Genomic DNA, 23,746 nt, shown 5'->3' with positions numbered 1-23,746 from the left:
GAAATAATTCAAATTAGCAGTTAAAATTGCTGTGGAATTCTGATCATGACAAGAAAATTGTTCTGTAGCAATCACAAGGAACGCTCCTCACTGCATGTGTCATAACTGAGTGTCGGCTTTCACATTGAGTTAAGTGCAAATTCCTTTACAAAAGCAGAGGGATGAGAGTAACATTCCTTTAAAAGCACGTCTTTAAACAGACACCGTGACAGGAAGATCTGGAACAGTAGTAACTTGGCTCTTATTCTGTGGATAGAAGTGCTACTTTTATGGCACAAATCCAAACTATAAGGTGACATCTTAAGGGAGATCTTAATATTTTTCTGAAAACAGCAAAACCAACAATACTGGCACTGGCTAACTGTAGCGTTGCAAGATGATAAAACAACCTAATCATGCCGGCCATAAGTAATATGGCAGCATAAATGCTTACATTCAGGAAAAGTATTCTGTCATTCCTTGACTGTTGCTATAGAAAATAGTTATAATACTCCTGATGATAATACAAATAGAAGTAGTTGTAACGGTGATCATATGTAAGGCACATTTAGTGACACCTCATTTATAAAGTGAAAATATAAAAAACCCTTTGGTTTCCCCTCACGCCATTTATAACATGTCATGGGGTATTGTGGAGTAGCAATAGATTCCCATATGAATTGTCTTCTATTTGGTTCTGCAGATGATATAGATAGCTGGTAAAACTGGCCACATCGTCAGGAGGAAACCAGCGTGATGCACTGCAAATGTTTTTAATGCCCACTTGAGTGTTTAAGTGCTTCTGTTTTTCGCATTTTGCCTTATTTGAATTACTCAAAATGTCTGGGTCAGGCGAAAGCTTGGAATGAACCAACTGAATCATTACTGTCAAAAACGAAAGGATACTAATGGTAACAGGGGCACACGCTCTTTTCAGAATCAATCAAAGGCTCAGCGGTGCAGTGAAATGAAAATCATTTTGGAATATATTTTGCTGCAGCAATGCACCAATGTGAGATTTTTTTCCCTCTTGCTTTCAGTAAGTTAAATGGAACAGGTCTTGTGGCCTATTGCAACAACAGGATTACTTCTTATTTATGGGACTAATGACTTGTGTGGTCTGGAGAGTACTGAGGTAGGCGAGACTTCCATTCAAGACAAGTAGTGACATGTGTTAGCCATTTTCCTGATTAATGATGCATCCAAATGAGAAATGATTGATGCCTTGAAACATAATTACATTCATAACATAACCGTGTATGTCTAAAAACCACATTGTCTTAGGTTTATGTTTTTTAAACATGACTACCATCATCACCTGGCCAAGTTTATATGTGTGAAGAAAAAAACCTTAAACAGTGAAACATTATTTTGTCCCACATTTATGGATGCACCCACATGTGGCCCCTTGAGCCTGTGTACTGAGGTGTTATGGACACACAGAAATGCTGTAAAAGCTTTAACAAAAGAGTTAGGGAATAAGTTTGCAATGGAAAGTCACGACTGCCAAATTTTGGACTGTATTTGCCAATGCAGTAATGCTTGGGGTCAAGCTTGTGGGGCTTGCTTCCAAATACTGGCTAGCCCTCCACCTTACCTCTGTTCCAGCCCTATGATGAGCAGACGATAATTGGCCCTCTAAACGACTCTTCCCCTCACCTCATGATAGTTCACCCAAGTTATTTAATGTTCTGCTATTTTCTTTCAAATGAAATGGATCAAACTGTTTGTTAAATATCAGATTGAATTAACAACTAGTTCCACCCTCGTTGTCATTGGTCGTTGTCTTGCTTTTACTTGGCCTGCATAAAAGCTCAAGTTACAGTAAAGGGCAGCATTTGATTTTCTAGACTTTACTAAAGGTGTGACGAGAGCACGTGAATCTGTGAAGAAATAGCATATAATTAGTTACAAAACAATACTGCACAGAAGCTTTGTTGTGCTTTCTGCATTCTCATACGTGCTTCAAACCTTCATTTGTGTAGTTCCCAGCTGAAGCTGCTTCAGGCAGCTTTGTGTAATGTTACTCTTGCCATCGCGTAATTACCTCAGCTGGGCCTGACTTAACCAAAATAGACACGACACACTGTTCATTTTTCACAAAAGTCCTGTCTGTGACTACAAGATAATCCTACCGTTGTTAAGTGCAGATGACACCTCGGTGATGGCATAGGAAAACTATTGTTTTGGTGAATTTCACTGAAGTTAACTTTGGCAGCTCCTCTATTCATTAGCAGTGTTTTCACTTGCAAGAATAGGCTGTCTTTCGGTGGACCCTGACCAAAACCAAATGACCTTGGCCATCTACAATGGCTTACGAAGTACAGTGCCAGCAACCGTAACTGTGAATAAAAACAGCCGTAGAACTTAACTGTACTTCAGAGGTTTGTTGAGGTTTTTTTGCAACCACGGCATATCCCTTCTGAATGTTTACTGTCTATCTACCACTCTATAGCATACGCAAACAAGGAAAAACAGCTAAAGAGGGAGGAAGAGTTTCCAAGCCGCAGCAAAGCTTTGGTTATGCAAAGTAAATGCGATGGACAACTATAAGCAGCCGTGGGAAAAGTGCATGTACTGTCATTGTTGTTGAAAGCAATGTCATGTCCATGTTTGACTTAGACACCTAATAACTAAGAATTGATTATCTGTGCAAAGTGTGTGGCTCTGATGGCTCGCATCACCTCGCTCTGGCACTGAGATTAGTTGCCACCTGAAGTTCAGTCATGTTCACTTTTATTTTCCTGGGTTTTCACCATACATTTTCTTTCACTGCCTATGGTAACAGAGTGGCCATGAACATTCCCAGCTGTAGTAATGTCCTGGTTTTGCATGTGTGCCCATGAATCGCACGGATCGGATCGATCACCATTAAAGGAAATATATTATGCCCTTTTTATTTTAAGTTGACACAACCTTAAAGGGGAACTCTGGTATTTTTAAACCTAGACCTTATTTCTGGCATGAAATACGTTTATCTACTCACCGAGAACAGTTTGGCGAAAGTCGGAGTCCTTCGGAAGCTATTTAGAAAACTCGCGATCCATATAACGGAGTGAACGGGGCAAAGACGATGCAGCCTCTAAATAAGGTATTATCTGTCTTTATTTCATCAATACTTTAAGACGAATAAATGAACGAACGTGTACTATTGCTCTGTTAGCTCATAGGTGCTGTTATGTGGCTACTTGCGGCTATAGGAGAGCTAACGGAGGGATTTCTACACAGGCACTCTACTGGGACCACTTCATCCACACGCCCCCCTGGAGAACAGTTTATTTACTCCTTTCTCTGTGACAGTCAGCTAACTTCACACAGAGTTTGCTATTGCTAGTTTTGTGCAACATGGCAGGATATTTGTCAAATTTTGACAACATGAACGACGATTTTGAGTGCGATGGACGTTCTTACCGGAGTGAATGAGCTGTGCTGCAGCCATGCGTGTCGAAGAAGTTGTCCTAGTAGAGTTGGGTTATATGGATTGCGAGTTATCTAAATAGCTTCCAAAGGATGCTGACTTTCGCCAAACTGTTCTCGGTGAGTAGATAAACGTATTTCATGCCAGAAATAAGATCTAGGTTTAAAAATACCGGAGTTCCCCTTTAATGCTGATGTTAGTAACTGTCATTGCACTCGACTCTTTTCACTTTTGACTCTGGGCATGTGCTCATTAATCAGTTTATATGCTGAATATGATATATAATATGCTCTGAATTGTTTATAATGCAATCTTCTCTTTCTTCTCTTCACTCAAAGCTTTCAGGAGTACAAAGCCCAAGAGATCCTGGTTCGTCTGCTATCGAATCAGCCTGAAGAAGTGTTAGTCAATGTAGTGGGAGCCCTGGGAGAGTTTGCTCAGATACCCGCAAACAAAGCCACCATTCGCAAGTGTGGAGGCATCAAGCCGCTAGTCAACCTGCTCACCGGAACAAACCAGGTATGTGAAACTTTCTCTTACTTAATTTAGAATGGTCGCGTCTTCAAAACATGCTCCTCCATTGATTTATGTGTGTCCACCTTGTCATTTAACCAGGCGCTGCTCGTGAATGTAACCAAGGCTGTGGGTGCATGTGCCACAGATAAGGATAACATGATGTAAGTCTTGGTCTCCTTCTATTCAAGCTACCACGGTCTTTGGTATATACAGAAGTTCAGAAAAGCCAACAACTTTTTGTGAGTGTCTCTTAAAATGTGATTAGTGACCTACTCAGTGTCATCAGTGAATTCGCTCCAAATGCATACTCCTGGCCATCTATTGATGTCACATGTTTTTATAAGAGAATGACACCATTTCAAAGATCTACACACAGTATCATTAACCTGCCACGGCTTGATGCACAAAGAAATTTACGTCCTTTTAATTTGTAATGATGCAGGTAGGTTGCTCTTTCATCTGCAGCTTAATGATAGATTTTAAAAGCTTTGTTTATTGTCCCTGCTGTGTTAAATATGGTTGTGGTTTAATTCCTTGGGTTTTACTATAGCCTTGCGGTCACCGCGCTGGTCACACCAACATACCTAAGGCCCTGCCCTTTCCAAGACTATATGGCTGGAAAAGCACAGGGAACTAGAGCTCAGAGCATTTTTATTTTTGTGTTCATTTAACCTCACCCTCAATACTGCACATCATTGTTGAGCTTCCATCTGTGCCTCATTTGCTTTTATAAGGCTGTTATAGGCTGTGACTACAAGACCCTTCTTAATTAGCACTGGACAGAAACTTAACTAAACGTCTGTGTTTACATTGTTAGTTAGCTGCTAATGCTGTTGTATGAGCCTTGTATGTTTGTTTGGAGGGAAAAACCAAGGGGCTCGATTAAAAATGAGCCATGTCAAAACGAAGCCAGGAAGTGTGGTAAACTTCACACAACAGAAGTCCATTACATCTGTTCATCATGTTCTCTATATTTTTCCATGTATGCATGTTTACACCAGACCTTGTAATCCTTCAGCCTTCACGTGGTGCTGTAAACAGAGAGTTCCTATTTCAACAGCCCCTCTCTGTATAGTTTGTGTCGATTGCTTATTTTGAGACATACATGTGTACAGTAGTTTGCCAAGCAATTAACGTAAATCCTATTTGCTTTTTTCCTACTCCATCCCAACACTACCATAGTTGTTTTTTCAGATTAGCAGTGACAGATGACGTACAACTAACTCACACATTTTGTAATTATGGATGTGCTGATACCACGCAAAAGTTTTGCTTTCAAGTAACCCCTTTCTGTTATTCAGCGGACTCATTCTCTCATTATTGATCTTATTTTTAACTACTGAGAACTCAAAATTAGCATTGATCACTGTTAAGTTTTCCATGAAATGCTAATATGGTTGTTTACATTCTCAGCTAGTTGATGACCTCACACTTCCTTCCACGAATCCTGTGTAACTACAGGAACGAACCTACCATTCTTAATGCCTAGTTTAAGGTCTCCTCCCCTAATCCATCACTGCCAGCTGCAACTTCATTGCTGATTTGTTTCATACCTGCTTCATATGGGAAGATGGAGCTGCTTTGGCAGATGATATGACGCTTCACTTTTGTTTTTGGTCCGGATTTAAGAGGCCCTGCAGACTGGAATCTGATGTTATGATCCCTCTAGACTGATTTATGTGCAAACGGAAGACAGATGGCGCAGGGGACATCCCTGATGAGTGTTCGCTCGTTGCCAGTCACGGAGATACTGTGATTAGGGAGTGTTTAAGTAATTATGACAGCATTCAATGTCGGCCTTGTTGGTGGAAGCACACATGGGGAACACGTTACATGTTATTTATACCAGACAACGGGTGCACTGTGGTGTAATTCTTTGACTTCTCAGAGCTTGCCTGCAGTTTTGAAAACAGTCATGTATATGACATGAAATAAAGCTCATGCTAAAGTAAACTTCACTCAGACTTTATGAAATATAGAGCGACCTGTCTCAGGCTCTGTTTTATTTGGAAGGGAGTCCTTTTCTGGCTCCGGTTTAAAAACAAGGCACCAACATGAAGTGTAAGTTTGTCTCATTGTCTATTTATAAATCCATGTATGAAGCATTATACACAGATCTATGTGAGTTAACCTTTGGCCCTATCGTTGCTGAGCTTTTCCGTGGAGGATGATTTGAGTGAACACAGTGGGTGGGTTACAGAGGAAGGAAAATGAGCCAGACTGAAGGCATGTTGAAATGAAAATTGAGTGCTTACACTGATTGATGGTTTGATCGTATTTGATAGTTAGACTGGCCTGCTGCTGGCCAGACTGATGCAGCCAGATCTCCAAGACACAAGAATGATCAAAATAGATGAAGAAAGAAATACAGAAATATGCTCTTATATCAGTCAAGTATGATATTATGCTCTCCTCTTCTCTCTCTCTTCAGAATAATTGACCAACTTGATGGAGTACGCCTGCTGTGGTCACTACTAAAAAATCCCAGTGCAGATGTTCAGTCTAGCGCCGCATGGGCCCTTTGTCCATGTATTGAGAATGCAAAGGTACAGTGAAGTAAAGGTTTTTTTGTTTTTTTTTCAATCCCTGGAGACACAAACTGCATAATTCTTCTGCATCTGTCTGGTGTCATACTGCTGAAACACTCCAACGGCACAAAGATAACCTGTAAATCAAGCAACTTTGCAAAGTTCGTGTTGTTTCATGAAGGGCTATCTCACTCACAAGACAAAATCCTGCTTATATCACCATGCTTGACTCCATAACTCTCCCTCTAACCTGCTGCTGCTGGGAGGTTAACAGGGGCAGAGCTGTGTCAGTGGAGGCTTACGTGAACCTTGGACTAATATGAAGCAGAGAAGCCTCCTTGGCACATTGGGATCGGGGAATTGGGGAGAAGGCACGGAGAAAGACTGAGTAATATCCTGTGGCACGGCGTCTGATTTCCTAGCTGAAAATCTTCCCTCAACATGCTACTTGTTACAGAGGCACACAATCCACGCATAGAGCGCAAGGAACCAGACGGCTTCTGTGAAGCCACTTCTCTAATGAAAACACTTTGCAAATATATCCAGTACACGGCTATGAATATTACATAACCCTAAATATAATGTTATATAATATGTAATTAAGAGTGTCTCGGTCTCCTTGACATACTTTCCTCAAATTAAAACACATGATCATATATGAAAAAGTTATATAAAGCTTTTCGTGGCTATGCAAAGCCTGAGAAATAGCCTGGAATATGAGCTCCTTCAAGCAATTGCTTTAAACTTTTAGCGTACAATTGTGCATGCAATGTTCATGCAAATCATGCAATGTTGTCAATAATCTTGTGTCCGTAACAGTTTACAGCAACTTAATAATGTCATATATATGTATATTTTGTATTTACTGGAATTTCTCTGGTCGTGAAATATAGCAACAATTATGTATGATAACCATATGGAGGGAATGGAAGGAGAAGGTAGGCTGCAGATCCACTGTGAGCGCTAACAAAGTTTGACATTGTTTGTCTGGATGTCAGCGTGCCAATTTTGAGGGAAATTCATGAACATGCTTTCTGGTTGTTTTTTCTGGGACAGGGGCAATGACAAGAGCTAAATATGGCTCTTTGCCCACCGAGTTTAGGAACCCGATACAGCTGCTTTGGAGCAGTCGTTATTTAGATAAAAAAAAAACAAAAAAACATGTGGTTTGACTTAGCAGTTTCATAGCAGATTTATGAAAAGGCCATAGTATAAATACATCTGCTGCTGGATGCTCCTTACTGTTGCCCCTCCATATACAGACTAAGGCAGACGCTATGCTCAGTGTCAACATGTGTTCACTTTGAATTGATTAGACACCATAAAAGTACCCTGAAGACTTAGTAGTGGATTAGTCAATTATGTTTGTTCTCCAAAAAAGGACCCTCCAAGTCACATGTATCAGGGCTATATAAATAATTTGTCTAGATGCAGAGACACATTTAGATACTTAATTTATTTTCTCTTTACATGGTAGTTTGGTAGGTTAAAGCAGTCCAGTTGCTTCAGAGAAGGGGGTCAGGGCATTCTGAACTTGACTTAAACCCCTCAGCTTCAGATCACGCACAGCTGATAATGTGTTTTCTATTTAATTTTATCCTGGGTAAAAGGAGGGGAGAGAGAGGTTAGAGAGAGAGGTTAGTGAGAAAGGCCTTTCCATGTGCCGCCTCATAATGCTGTGGTTTTCAAAACTGGGGGCCCTTCCAGGCCATGAAAGAGATTCTGGCTAGTCTGTCGCAGCTGGTGGCTTGAGAGAGCTTCCTCTGTCACAGGGACTCCCAGCCAGTCGTCATCAGTATTCCTGAGGAAGAGCTTCCTGTGTATCGGGGGTCAGCCTGTGGCCCTGGCACCCCCCCCCACTGGCCTGCACGCCGCACACAGCTCGTCCTCTGGCACTGCATCACAGGGCCCTTGCAGGGCAGCATAGCCTGATCTCAGCTATGCACTCTCTGTTGGAGAGGAGGAAACAACAGTACATCAAGCTCTCCCACAGTAGCTGTGCACTAAAACTGTGAATCACTTTTTTTATAAGAGCAGAATTTTGTAAAATCTTTGGTCTATACGATAATACAAAACAATAATATGCCATCTATAGTAGTGTGCCATATATCATCCTGGACATGTAGCTTGACGTTAAAATGATTCAAATGAAGCGTGCTTTGTGATTTGCATTCAGTGATCCATAATTGCACGCTTTTTTGGAAATTCTAGTCCTATTTTCAAAGCACTGCACATTACAGACTCAGCCAACTTGATGTATTCTTCCTTGGCTGGCAATATAATAAGTTGTGATTTTAAACAGCGGCCTGATGTGTCAAGCCATACTGAAACCGGCGTTTCTGCCAGCTCTTCCGCTGTGGTTCACTCCATTCGGTAGGCATCGCCCCACAAGTGGCTCAAAGTCGGAAGCAAAAAGCTCAAAGCAAGAGGCCATGAGTTTGCACTGTTGGGAAAAAGTGTTACACGTCACTCTTGAGCCTTTAATTCTATGTTTCATCTTCATTATGACAAGTTAGGGTGTGAGTAGGAGAGATGGATATAGATGTCAAACAAGATTTGCAACAAGAATCCAAATATATCCAAAGCATAGTTCTGCTGTAAGATAGACAGCAGATTACATTGCATGCACAGGAACTATTGCTTCGGCTGATGGGAATACTTTTGTCCTTTTTTTTCCAGTGTTTTGCTCTATGTTCAGATGTCAGGGGCTGTCTCTGCTTTTCGTAATTATGGTGCTCTCCTCTTCATCATCTCCTGTGTTCATATGTACCAAACTCCAGCTAATAAATGACTCTTTGACTGTAGGATGCAGGGGAGATGGTGCGCTCCCTTGTTGGTGGATTGGAACTGATTGTTAATTTACTGCAGTCAACAAACAATGAGGTCTTGGCAAGCATCTGTGCTGCCATTGCCAAGATAGCCAAAGACAAGGAAAACCTGGCTGTCCTCACGGATCATGGGGTCGTCCCATTGCTGGCTAAGCTGACTAACACAGTAAGACCACCTGAATGAAGCTGTATTATTTTATTATTATTACCTCTGCTTTTATGTGTAATGCTCCCTCATAATAATAGATATGTACAGTGAGGTGTGGTAGTTCTTGCCTTCTTTGTGCTTTATCTTGAATCCATTAACCTGCTTTCCTCTCTACAGACTGATGACAGGCTCCGTCACCATCTCGCAGAGGCCATCAGCCACTGCTGCATGTGGAGCAGCAACAGAGCATCCTTTGGTGAGGCTGGAGCCGTGGCACCTCTGGTCTATTACCTCAAGTCAAAAAACAGTTCAGTCCACCAGAGCACAGCCATGGCCCTGTACCAGCTGTCCAAGGAACCCAACAATTGCATCACAATGCAAGAGAAAGGAGTGGTCAAGGTCAGTTGCACTACTGTTTTAGCTTGATTCCTGGGTCCTCATTAATTTAATTCCTTTTTGTAGGTAATTTACAAAGTTCCTTGTGGTATATTTGGTGCATTTGAGACTAAATCTGGCATAATTGCATTGAGGAAAATGTGCTTTGGTCTCCCACCACCCTTGTTCGTGATGTGTGAAGAACACAGAGTAATAAACTTTGAAAAGCTGTGACTATTTTCAGAGCCTTTGACCGATGGAGCAGAAACAAAGCAGGTTTTATTCGGTGGCGGAAACATAACTCCACTTTCTAGCCGTCATGGGAATTCAGAAAAGCAAACAGCTCAGTGTGCGCAGTGCCATTTCTACGGTAGACCCTAGATGCCATCACAGCACAAGTCAAAGGACTGTAGCTGGGGGTAACTGTTACTAAGGGCTATTTCTGGACATCAAGACAGAATGCAGCAGTGATATGCTTCAGACCAAGGAGTGGGTTAAAGCTGTTCAAAGCTCAAACAGAACAATGTTTTCGTTTATGGTCAAGTCTTTTTTTTCTTCCTGGTTGGGCCATATCCACCAGTGTTTTCTCATCATGGGAGTTGTGTCTTCCAAAAAGGAACTCGGATTGTTTTGTCTATCATTTGAGCTTGTCAGGCTGCTTCCATGCTCAGCGAAACAGGCTGTTTAGATTTGTCTGACAGTGATGTGGAGATTTTATGTTAAGATTAAGCTGTAACTGATGTTTTGTTACAAATGCTCATGTTTACCATATTTCAGCATCTTCTCCTATAATTTTGACATGTTTTACAGCAAGTCTTTCACATGAGAAATCTTTTTGTGGCCACGAGTGCGTTCAACCTCCACCCCTAATAACAACTGTGATATAAATTATAAGATGCCATTGCTGCCAGATATTTTTTTCCCATGTTCATTAAGTGGTGCACTTTAGCTTGATCTGCTGCTACAGTGTATGTGGTTCAAACACTAGCCATAATTGGTTAGTTGGACTGAACATTGGGTGTTCCGAAAGAGTCATGTCCAATTTGCAAAAGTTGTTAAGCTGCATGCTTTTTGTAGTTTTAGCCATGACAAAAACGAGGCAAGCCCTTTTTGATTTTTTTTGCTTTCAGTTTTTGTGTGTCTATATTTGACTTTCTAGTGTGTACGTGTGTGTCCAAATGCAAGACATCCCACCCTTTTTAATCTGTCTCCGTGTTTGTCTTTATTAATGTACCAGTCAAGAATTGCAGCACTACTCTATAATGTATTTTTGGACTTTTAAAGAGCTTAATTAGCAAAAGGCCACGTAACTGCACCAGCACTGCATTTGTTCTTAATCTCAGACATGGAAACGCAGCACAGACGGCCTCATTGTTCTGTCTGGCCTCGGTCTCAGCCAGTCTGGACGAGGGATGCTGATGCTAACCTGCCTGACCCCAGAGGAAACATTACAGTGTGCCGATTTCCAACACTGAGTGTGCACTATATTGCTCTGCTTTATGATATACATGGAGGTGAATATGCTAAAACAATATCTCCAGTAGTTCTGAATGGATTGGTGAGGGTTTATTGAGGGCAGATACAGGGCCCATATCTAATTTATGGTGCTGCATAAAATTCTGGACTCCCTCTTATATTGCAGCTGTATGTCAAAAAGTATTTTTTTTATTGCTATTAAGAAGCTCTCAAAACATGTTCACCCACGTGTAGTATACTGTTTCAAAAGAATATAAAGGCCTCTACTACTCAAAAGCTGCTTTAGAAAGCGACACCCCCCCTCCCAAAAAAAAAAGCACACTTAACGGTGTATAGCCCGTCCCTTAAGATTTGCAAGGTAAATTAACCGTTTAAAAGAATGTATTTCATGCTGGAAAACACATTAGATAACCATGCTGGTGTTTTTATTCTGCTATAACCTAAACATCAGTTTTGTCCGCTTAGTTATTTCCTCTTAATACTGTGAGTTTTAAACATCACACATAAATCAGTTCAGTTTCATATAATGAAGTCTTTTTTTTTATTTCTGTAGAATGTTTTTGATCAGATTGGTCCTGGTTTAAAGAAGGAACTGCATACCAACAAAAACGGGAGTTTCAGCCTGAGAGATAAATCGCCCTCTCGGTTTGATTTGACATCCACTCTTAGTATCTCACACTTTTATACGGATGTGCTTCATTTTGAGTCATGTATTAAATCAACATGCCTTCCCCCTGTGCTTTACATTGCGTCCAAAAGACTGGGGATTGTTTGCCGAAACCATAAATCTGTGCAGACAGCTTCAGCCAGCTATTTGTGTTAAAGAGCCTCTTTCATAAGCAAAGCTTTGTGGAGTAATTGATGAAAATTACAAAATGCGGACGGTAATTATTGGCAATTTTCAACTGAAGGTATTCCAGAGTGTAGCTATTGCCAGGTCTTGGTATGTATTATAGGCTTTTACTAATCTAAATGAGAAAAACGTTTGCACTTTTGTTACTATGAGTGCTTTTCTTCTCTGGCACGCTGAGTGTTTGTTTAGTTTCTTCTCCTACAGTGAGGCTGTGGGGGGCCTGAAATCACTCAAATGTTAGAATGAGAACATTTCCAAATGTAGCATTACTTCCAAAGTGTCCCTTGGCTTTGTATGAAACATGACTTGACTTCAGGCTCTGAGTGTGGTGAGCAGATGATATGCCACATATTCTGTTATGACTGCCATTTTTAGATCCATGTTTAATCAATGTTTTAGAGCCTTTGACCTAAGCCTTTGCCCCTAATGCCGTGTTCTTCCAGTTGAACAGAGTTATCGTTCAGTTTAAAACTTACCTCTTAAAGTCATTGATTGGAAAACTCCCTCCTTTTCCTCTTCCTCTTTGGAGACCCAGAGAAAGCAGCATAACGGTCTCTCGCTCACTGGAGACTGCAGGGAATGTTGTTTACCTTGACTTCCCTCACTAACTTCCCCTCGACCTAGCTAAACACTGCTGTCTGTTTGTACTATTTGCTAAAACATGGTAATTCCAGGAGTTGGGAGCCGCGTGGTACTGTAATGGTTGTCAGACCGGACGCAGGGAAGTTTCAACCTGAGCTCCTGCGGGCAGTTACAGTCCAGCAGAGCACACTTAACACTGTGACACCTCCATGGGCGATAGATTATGTATGTGTGTGTTTGTATGCATGTGTGTGTGGATGTGTGACATGCAATAATATGAGCAGCGCTCCCAGACTGCCCGCCTGCTCCTTTCATACCTCCACTGGTTGAGTAGGTGGAGGGAGCGTATGGTCCCCAGCCTCCCATCTTGGAGGTCAAGACTCACCGGAGCTCTCTGAAGTGCAAAAAACCTCAAACTCTTGATTTGGTTTTCAAACGTAGAGCAAGTGTTCCTGTTACCACAGTCAGAGAATATCTAACAAGTGCCGTATTATATTCCAAGAGATCCCAGCTGGGAGGGAAAGAGAGAGCTAGAAAAAAAAAGCTGCAAAGACAGGCACGCTTATCTTAGCCTAGCTTTGCGCTTTGGGAGACCTTATTTGGCGATGTCTGAATAACGTGCTATGAGGTTGGCAAAAACGGCATCTCTGGCACTTCTCAGGCATCCTCTCTTTTCACAAAAGAGTCTTGTTTAGAGAGCCTCGTGTTTTCTGTTGCCTGTGGATGCAAGTTTGCTTTGGGAGCTGCTCTAAATGCTATTTTAGAATTTGTTTTTAAAGTTTATTAACAGGAACTGACATGTTGGCCTGCTGCATACCTGTTTCAACAAAGTAATGCGACTGTAATCAAGGCGTAGGGTGTTCACCCTCAACTGGACTTACGCTGTAGATTCACAGCTCTTTGTGCTCACACACAAGCTGGCTCACCTCATCTTTCATCTGTTTCCCTTTCACTGTTTATCTTTGTGCTGAAAATCCTGGGAATGTCCTCTCTCTGCCTCTCAGGCTGTTTGCTAACCACACAAATCTGTGGAGTGGTGGATGTAGAGGACGGGATCAGCCTCAACTCTGCTTTGTTATGCATGCTAATATGATGGTGCCCAGGCAGAAAAAAAACCCGATCGGCTGGATGAAGATGAGCAAAATCATTGAAGTCAGACAAAAGAATCTATTCTTCTGTTTACACGAAGCTAGTTGTGAACAGAGGTAGTGATTTTTCTCTAAAGGGAAAAAAAAAATCCAAATTTGTGGTCATACATAACGTATGGTCTGTTTTTGACAGTCTACATATTGTCCTCCGTGTTGCTCATGATCAGCAGGGATGTGATAGTTTTACGCTGAAACCTCAGGAACTGTCCACATCGTGCACTTGTAAGCCTGCTGCAGTATGCTGTTAGTTACAGAAAGTCCCTTTTCATTCACTGGAGAACAAGGCCTTGATATATGGAGCTTTAAAGTGCCTCAGACGTGTCTGCAGGGTATCTATCAAGAATTTGTTATGTTTAGGAGGAGGGAGGCCTTAAGCGCTTAGTTGAGGGATGTAATGTTGCCATTGGTTCATTATGGATGTAAACAAGACAATCTGAAATAATTGCAAGTGTGGCTTTGGAAACCTCTGTGGCACACCATTGTGTCTACCACACAGCACACATTGAACAAATTTAGAATCATCCAGAGTATTTATGCTTACATTTACTTTTGTTTTGACTCTACCCCACAGCTGCTCCCAAACATAACGCCGTGATTCTGCTGCAGATAAACCAGGAAATAAAAACTCTACCCAAAAACACATGCCACTCACTTTTTTTTTTGCAGTCCACATAATATGCAACTCTTTGAAACTATGAGAATCTTTTAAATGTCCAATTTTATACAACCAAATAATAAACTTCCAAAGCTAGAGTTTTCTGGAAAGCTCAAAACCCTTATTCTGCAATAAGATCTAACGAGATCCATTACACAAGCCACTAATAGTCGGATATAATCTGACCTTTGGAGCGGTGGAAAGGCTGTTGAGTGGTGTGGTTCATGCTCAGGTTTTTAATGTCGGGCCTGCCCTGCACGACTTTCATCTGAACAAACTTACAGAGGCATGTGTGCATGCAGCTGTTACCCCTTTGCTGAGGCATGGTTTGGAATGGGGACACACACACTGAATACACACACAGAGATGTACGCGTGGCAGGGCAGTTGGAGATAGTTCCTGCACTGCAAAGTTGGGACATGTGAAAGCAGCTACTTATTTGGGTGCTGGATGTTTTTCCAAAGGTGCATTAGTCCACTTTTAGAAAACAATGATGCTTTTGGAATTCGCTCCTGCTGCCAGCTGTAACCTCTGTTTTCTGTGCACTCCCACAGCCTCTGATTCACATCATGGGCTCTGACATCGAGGTGCTCCAGGAAGCTGCTGCTGGCTGTGTGCGTGACATCCGACTTCTGGCTCTGGCTAATAAAAAGGCCTGTTTGTTCATTTGACAGCTACTCACCACAGTGCAACCTCTGGAGATGCAGAAAAGATCAGGGTTTGCAAACACTGCTTTTATCTGCAAATAACACACAACCATAAACTATCAAGTATATTAAATATTAAACTATTTAATATCTAAACAGTGCAAAATAACTTCAGAATGCTTGAAATGTGTCTCTTGGTTGAAGATTTTGTGAGAAACATGTAAAAACAAGTTAAAGTAAGTAAAATCAGTATCACAAATGTAAAATATGTCCCATCGAATTATTTGAGAAGGTATTTGAATTAAATGTTTCATCTTGATTGATGAGTTCGTATTTATTTCTCCACTTGCTCCCGTTTAGCCGCAAACTTGAAGCCTGAACTCTTTTGTTTACATCAATTATTTCATCACATGTTAGCATGAATTCATTGGGAGGCCTTCGTCTTGCTCTCTGACCATCTGCATGTGGAAATTATGAAGATAGAAATAAAAGCCCTTTTTTGTGAGTGTTTGTTCTTTTGCCAGAGACCCCAAACATTTGCAGTGAAATACCTCTGAGCCACCTTTTCCACATTCCTTAGAAACCCAAATGAAACCAGAATATCTAAACAACACCCCCCCCCATACAAGGTGCACACTTGAATGTTTGGCCTGCTGGGATCATCTCTGCACCAAAGCACTTTCATGGCATTAAGTCAGTGCCAACTATAAAACATTCTTGGAGAAAAACAGAAAGTTGCTCTGCCTTTTCCCTTTTTGTTCCTGATCCCGTCATCTTTTGTTCACAGAGTACACACACACAGCAGTATTGTTACTGACGTGTGAGTGCTGTTCGCCGCGGCTGATGTGGGCTTGTCCGGTCCTTTTGTCTTCTTTTCCTGTTTATTGTAAACAGGCCGCATTAGGCTCAGCTGCCCTTCACTGTTGGCTTCCATCACCGCCGCCCGCTCACATGTTTCTCGGCCTCTGATCCTGCAGCCCTGGTCCCACTTACCTTAGATGTTCAGCACTCAACCACAGATGCTGCCACAGAGTCTCCTGGGACTTTCATCATTAATATCAGCCACGTGCAAAAAATGAAAATTAGCAAAACACTGAAAATATGTGCTCGAAAATCTTCATCACTCTTTGAAGTTTAAACACTACCAGCTGCTTGCAGGGGTCAGTGGAAGAGCATGCATGCGGGAGGAGAGGCTGAGCATGCTTGCTAATGTGAAGAAGCGACTTCCTCCAAAGAAACAGAGCAAATCAATTCACAATGATGCTCTTATCCTTCAAGCCTTCTGATTGATATCAGTCTTCTGTGTGTTCATTAAGCTCTGGGATGGAGTCGGGAAGTGATTAACTTGTAAAACTAAAGAAAACCAATTAGATTCTTGTTTAATCCAGACGTGTGAAAAAGTCCAGTTTTTAGGAGGCCTTTAAGACATGTAAGACAAACTGTTTTTCATCCCCTGACTACGTCTGCATGACGCAGTTCTCATTTGTAAGGACTTTGTGTTACTGTGTAACTCGATCAGAAACCAAAAACTGAAATATTTGAGAAGAACAGACAAGTTTCCAAAGTGCAGTTAAGCTCAACACATCTCAACCCCACTAAAAAGAGTAAAAAGAGTGAAAATGAAAAGTAAGCAATGATTTTATTTCTACATTATATTTAAAAACGACAAACGGTAACCAAAAGGTTGCACAGAGTACAATCCCAACTTTAAGGAGCAAACAAATAATGATAAACTCATCCTGCAATTTAATCAAGGAAGTCATTAAAGCAAACCGCAATATACGATTATCACTAGTAACGAGACATAAACAGTGAGCTCAATCTGAGAGCCTATGAGTTTTACGGTTTAGTTTAGATTAAAACACTGGTTATGAAGAGGAAAAATGTTGATATGGAGGTGAAGACTGAAGTGTTGAAGCTGCGAGTGGAACGGTTTGATCAGCCTGGGTTACAGATCTGAATCTCAGAACAAGAAAAACTGCTGATCCAGGGGAGCATACAGCAACAGTCCTGACAGACAGGCTGCTGCTCGACCATTTAAGCACTCTTATGGAGTCATCTGGATTTAACAAAGACCATTGAATGTGTACATGTTCATGAATGAGTACCAGTTAAGAGTCTGGCTGCAGTATTTTTCACTAATGGCAGCCTTGATATTAGTAGCTAGCGCACACTCGAGAGGTGATGAATGCATCAGTAGGCTTCTCAAAGTTGGACTTTTCTACAGATTTAACATGCAAAGAATAATATCAAGGTTCTTTACAACTGTTTTACCAAAGGGCGGCAAGATATTATATAATTGGTGGGTGACTGCAACAGGAATGAAAAATCTCGATCTTTGGCATACATCACTTTAAATAATAGCTCATTACACAGTTGTGGCAAAGAACTCCTTTCAAACCTGATGTTGAAACTTCTGAAGCACAGGGTGAGGCTGAGAGGAAGTAGTAAGATGGATTGAGGAGCCTTGCCCTCCGGCTCATTGGTCATGAAGCCACATTTGAGTGTATTAGTTGTGCCACAAACCCTCTGAGAAAAGAAACTGCCACTTTCTTTGGCTTGTCGTCCGACACAGGGACATTACTCAAGAGAAATTAGAGGTTATGCCTCCGCGCCTCAGCAGGAGCAGCAATTATGTCCATCTCTGGCCTTTCTGGTCACCTCTCAAGATCCCACACTTCTCATTTCTTCAATGAAGGGATGGAAATGATGGAGGGAGATCCCTGTTACCGTTCTTGTTTTGAGGGCCCTGGCATCTGCCACACCCTTGCCTTGTATCTTAACTTGGCATGTCTCACCATTGGCCAAACCTTCACCCTGCCCAGGCTCCAGCCAACCGTTCCCATGGGTGAGGGTGATGGAGGCAACCGCACAAGAATAATGTGTGGAAATATCATTTTTGCAGTTGTGAAGTATGTCTGTCCACATTTTGGGTTGACGGAGTAATAAATGTGTATCGTTCACTCTTAAGGTCATGCAGCCCGTTTGAGAGAGCACACTGTATGGTGATACTGGCTCAATTGTTTTAAAATGCAACTCATCCTTTGAAGTGTTTCTTTAAAGATCCCACATATCCCCGGGCGTCCTGCTGAATTATTTCATAAAAGAACCTAATGACCAGTAAAAGTTTATTTCAAATATTAGAAGTGGCTTTTCTGTCCCCTCCAGTGCCTAAAAACACGTTCTAATATATAAAATCACAAACTGTTGCACAGCAGCAGCGCGGTTTGCTTTGTGATGTTGCCATCATAAATATGTGTGTGCACAACGACCTCTCAGAGCTCCTCCAAACAGAGGGCAGCACTCTCTGGCAGCTGAGGACTGTGGGCTGAACACAGCTTCTGTTCTCCGTCGCAAATGAACTTTTAGAACATTCTCACACCATCGGGCCTGAGAGAGTCGTGCCGGCCTCTCTTTATCCATTTCCTCTCCTCAGGTGAGCTCTCACGATGTTTTGCTCCTCAGAAGCTCTGACCTCTGCATTTGCAATGTAAGTGTTTTGTTTTTTTTACACTTTTTTAAAATTAATGAATACTGACACCCCCCCCTCCATCAAATGTAAATAACAAGATGACGCCTTCATCGGTCACGACAGCTGCAGATTACTGTGGTGCCCGTATCAGTTAATTACCAGCATCAGGCATTTTTTTTGACAGGAAGCCCACGTAAATTAAAAAAAAAAAAGAAGTCATGCCTGGAATATTTCTGCCCCAGTTCTGAGTTGTTGCACACAGAAAAATCAAGTGAGCAGAAATGATTCTCATGCAAACAATCATTTGATTTGAGCAAGCAAACATCCTCTCTGTGCTCCGCGCAAGCACCCAATAATAACTTATCTCAAACAATGATATTTTGGAGCAGCAAGCTTTTCTTGGGGTTCTTGTGGACACCACGTTATCCACTCTGGGGTTGAATTATCTGTGATTGCCAGTGCTGGAACATTTGAGATATTGTGATATCATGAGATATTTAAAAGTGTTATAGTTGGAGGCCTAAACCTGCCTTTTCTCTTTGACAGGTCTCAAGAACATGCAAGGATGTATTTGTACCACCTTCTGATGTGGTCGGTTCTTTAAAGACTGTGATCCCTGGGTTGTAATATCACAATGACAAGCCACTAACATTGTCCCATGAATAAGACAGATGCAGAATGGAGGAGGGTGCATTCAGCAATCATCCTGAACTGTTCCAGCACTTAACATCAGAAGCCCTTTAATGAAACATTCTTTACTCGTCTGTCTGTCTGCTGTAGTCGGTGGAAGGTGGACGAAGGAAGGCCTGAGGTTTAGGATATGCCTGTCAGCCACATTTACAGATCATGGCTTTTCTTTCTGTACCTGACTTTGAAATTGAGGAAATTGTGAAATCTAAGAGACCAGAGTTCTGATTTGATGAAACTTGGAAGGTATGCTTAAAGAAAGAAAAAAAACTGCACTGATTGGCTTCATAAGGTACCTGCGACATTTCTTAGAAACATATTTGCAGTTATTCTTTTATTCTGTTTGCTGATTTGCGAATCCTCTCTACAGCCTCATCTGAAGTGTGATGTTGGTGCTTTAGTGTTCTTTTCAGCTGCGTGTTCGCAGTAGTTTTTGTATGACCTGACGCCTGTCTGAGCCGTTGCTTTCTGTCATTACACTAAACTAGAAAAGACAGAATAGGACAAGGACAATGCCCAGTAACGATGCTCAAAAATGCCAAGTTTCTCACACAGCTGACAGTGACGACTTGGCATGTGCCTCTAGCTACACAGCTGTGAACTATAAGCCTGGCTAGGTTTCCCTCACTGGATCGAGAACCAACCTGAGAGCTCCAGATGGCACCCCACCAAAAATGATATTATCCCAAAGTTTTCATCAGTATCTTTTCATCAAGCTATCACAGCTCTGGGCCTGAGGGGAAGACATGCAACTGAAGGGAATAGAACCAAATCAACAAATTGTCAGCAAGGGCATTATGGAACATCCTATTTAAAGCTGTAACTGATTGCGCACTTTGAGTCATGAGCACAAAGACAAACTGTAATAGATGCTGCCGGCTTGAATTTCTTCACAGAATTAGCAGTAATATTTCCAAAAGTGGTCAATTAGGCAAAGATTCAAGAGCGCTTTTTTCTCATCTGGTGTGGTGTCAAATCTCACTTATGTGCCCCTCTCTGCTTTTTGACTTCTAAACTCTTTTTTTGCTGCCTTAAATCTGACATTAATAAATGCCCTTTCCTTGTGCGTAATGGATAAATAACCGCTGTTCCAGTCGAGCTCACCACTGTCTGTCAGGTTGCCCAAGCAGTCCCAAATACTTCAGAGCTTTGCAACAGTCTGCTCACTGAGAAAAATACCTGGAGACTCAACAACCCAATTTAGCACAACCCACTTTTCAGAGGTGATGAGTAACGAATAACTGAAAAGTTTCACTTAAGTTTTCACACTGGCAACATAAATGACCAAGTCAAATATGCCTCTTTGTTATTTTAACATGAGTGAGTGCTTCTGGCAAGAATGGGTGCACAAACAGCAAGATTTGTTAATTCAGCTTGGATCAACGGGGCTAGAAAATCTGAAGGTTCAGTTCACAGTGAAAGCATGTTAGTTGACAGATGTATCAGCTTCATGCATGCGGTTCACTGGTGACTTTTCTTCCTGCAAAGAAGTATATGTAAATAAAGTAGCCCGGTGTGTGTTCTCGGACAGCAGAGGGTCGAAAAGACTTTTGGGTAGTCAAAATGATTTCCACTGGAATTCTACGGATCAATCACGGTAACTTCTAATGGCACGTGGTTTTGACTTTGATTGCTTTCAGTAGACATCAACAGGCACTTGCTTCAAGTCACTGATTAGTGTCCCAAATGTTTAAAATGCTGCTGAAAATACTAATTGGGTCTTTTAAACAACCTGCAAATTTTCTCTTCAGTCACACTTTCCACTAAAGTTGGCAAACTTCTGAGCAAATATGTCTGTGGCTTTACAAGCAGTCTGTGTGCTACAGCATGTAATTCCAACTTGGAACATGGAGCAATTAGGTCTAAGACTGAGCTGAAAACATCATCCTCAACGGAGAGCAGACTGTGGGTGCAGACTGGAGTTTGAAAAATACTTTGGATTATAATGGCGTAACGGGTTTTCCTTGAGCTAACACTGATCTAACCCAAGGACTACCTTTCATAGCCAGAACTTTTATTTGAACTGACTGATGATGTATAACGCTGGTGCGCTCCCTATAAGAACCATGATGTGTTATGAGCGTTTGCTTTTCAATTTCACCGCCACAGCCTGAAAAAGTTTACGGGAGGCTTGAGGCTGTACGTTGTGGATCTTCATACTGGGCTATCTGCGTTTTCTTTTCTTTTCTTTTTGTTCTGTTTAACAGTGTTGTCTATCTAAAAGAGGAAACATTTGATTGCCTGTTTTTGAGTGCTTCGTTTTCTTTAAAAAGATCTAAAAAGAGAAGAGTCAAGTTGGGAGTTTATGCAGAAAACAAATGTTATTAAAGGGGAACTCCGGTATTTTTAAACCTAGACCTTATTTCTGACATGAAATACGTTTATCTACTCACCGAGAACAGTTTGGTGAAAGTCGGCGTCCTTCAGAAGCTATTTAGATAACTTGCGATCCATATAACGGAGTGAACGGGGCAAAAACGATGCAGCCTCTAAATAAGGCATTATCTGTCTTTATTTCACCAGTACTTTAAGACGAATAAATGAATGAACTGCTATTGCTCTGTTAGTTCATAGCTGATGTGTTGTTGTTATTGGGGGCTATCGGGGGGCTTATAGAGGGCTTTCTACACGCTCGTCTACTGGGATGACGTCATCGCCGCCCGCCGCTGCAGCACAGCTTTTTTACTCCTTGCTCTGTGACAGTCGGCTAACTTCACACAGAGTTTGCTACTGAAAGTTTTGTGCAACATGGCAGGATATTTATCAGATTTTGACGACGTGGGCGACAACTTTGAGTACGATGGATGTCCTTACCGGAGTAAATGAGCTGTGCTGCAGCGGTGGGCGTCGATGACGTCATCCCAGTAGACGAGTTCCCCTTTAATGTAAAGATATAAAACTTTCACCATGAAATTATTATGTTGCAGTGCATAATGTTTTTGATTGGTAATTCACTCGGGCAGGAATGACCTCCTGTGCTGTTGCTCTGACTGAAAACACACCGTGTTATGTCGAGTGTATATATATATATATATATATATATATATATATTAATCTTTTTATTACTTACATCAAAGTTAAAAATGGGCACACTCTTTCTTAGTATTTGGTAGCATTGCTTTGAAACGCCTTCACTTGGGCCAATCGTTTTTGTTTTCTTTCCACAAGCCTCTCACAATGGTTCGCTGGAATTTTCTCCCACTCCTCTTCTATAGGATTGAGGTCAGACCTTTGTCATGCCCACTCCAGTACCTCGACTTTGTAATCCTTAAGCCACTTTGTAATTAACTTGGAGGTGTGCTTGGGATCATCGTCCATTGGGGAGTTATTTGCACCAAAGCTTTATTTTCCTGGCGGATGTCTTTATATTTTGCTTCAGTACACCCACGTCCCCATGGGCAGCTGCAAACTGTGGTCTGTTTTTTTTTATGGCAGTTTTGAAGCAATGGCTTTCCCCTCGCTGAGTGGCCCTTCAGCTCATGTCAGTGCAGAACTCGTTTTTCTGTGGATAATGATACTATTTTACCAGTTTAAGCCAGCATCTTCACAAGGTCTTTCCTTTGCTGTGGTCCTGGGTTGATTTGCACATTTCGCACCAAAACACATTTATCTCTGGGTCTGTGATGGCTGTACAGTCCCACGTGTGTTTATACTTGTGTATTATTGTTGAAACAGATGAACACGGGACCTTCAGGCATCTGGAAATGGTACATAAGGATGAACCAGACCTGTGGAGGTCAATAATTATTTTCCTGATGCCTTGGTTGATTTCTCTTGATTTTCCCATGATGTCACAGAAAGATGCTGTGTGTCTTAAAACACATCCACAGGTATGTCACCAATTAACTTAAATTGTGTCAATTATCCTATCAGAAGCTCCTAAATCTCAGACTGGAATCATCTGGCATTTTCTACACGGCTAAACTTAGAGTCTGTGAATTTTTTACTTTGATGAAAGTAATAAACAAACATAAAAATCAACTACAAAAAATCTTAACTGACTTAAGAAAAAAAAAGTTGACGCTGATTTAATCCACATTGAGTCTTTTTTCTGAAATATATGAAAACTTCTTGTTTCAGCATATATGGGATATATCAGTGGTACAAACACATAACAGATAGCAATCGTCATTAGCCATTCTCAACGGGTACATTATCCAGGGGAAACTCTGTTGTATTTCTTTGATTTAAGACGTTCAGAACAAAATCTCCAGAAATTCGCCAGTACTCAAGTGTGAAAATGGCTTCAAAGAGCTGTTGCCATGGGCTCAATCAATGATAATGTTGCAGTTTTAAAGAAATTAATCTGGATGTGCATCAAAATGTTTCAGTTGCCTGGTGTTGCACACAGCTTAGATATCACAGGGCCAGCACAGACACAAACAAACATCCATGCTCACACCTGCTCCTGACGTCAATTTAGAATGACAAATT

General features: G+C 41.4%; 1 protein-coding gene across 1 annotated transcript in view; it reads left to right on the top strand.

Moving 5' to 3' along the window:
• odad2 (outer dynein arm docking complex subunit 2) overlaps window positions 1-15,220 on the top strand; it is a 38,986-nt gene extending 23,766 nt beyond the window's left edge. The window contains exons 15-20 of the mRNA XM_072378456.1: window positions 3,736-3,916; window positions 4,013-4,074; window positions 6,345-6,459; window positions 9,247-9,435; window positions 9,595-9,816; window positions 15,061-15,220. Coding sequence (XP_072234557.1) covers window positions 3,736-3,916; window positions 4,013-4,074; window positions 6,345-6,459; window positions 9,247-9,435; window positions 9,595-9,816; window positions 15,061-15,177 — 886 coding nt within the window. The 3' untranslated portion in view covers window positions 15,178-15,220. The remainder of the gene's footprint in view (window positions 1-3,735; window positions 3,917-4,012; window positions 4,075-6,344; window positions 6,460-9,246; window positions 9,436-9,594; window positions 9,817-15,060) is intronic.
• Window positions 15,221-23,746: the final 8,526 nt, after the last annotated feature.

Source organism: Leuresthes tenuis, unplaced genomic scaffold, assembly GCF_036924035.1.
Source record: "Leuresthes tenuis unplaced genomic scaffold, fLeuTen1.0.hap1 SCAF_24, whole genome shotgun sequence".
Lineage (NCBI taxonomy): Eukaryota > Metazoa > Chordata > Actinopteri > Atheriniformes > Atherinopsidae > Leuresthes > Leuresthes tenuis.
This window is presented reverse-complemented; position numbering and strand designations above follow the sequence as displayed.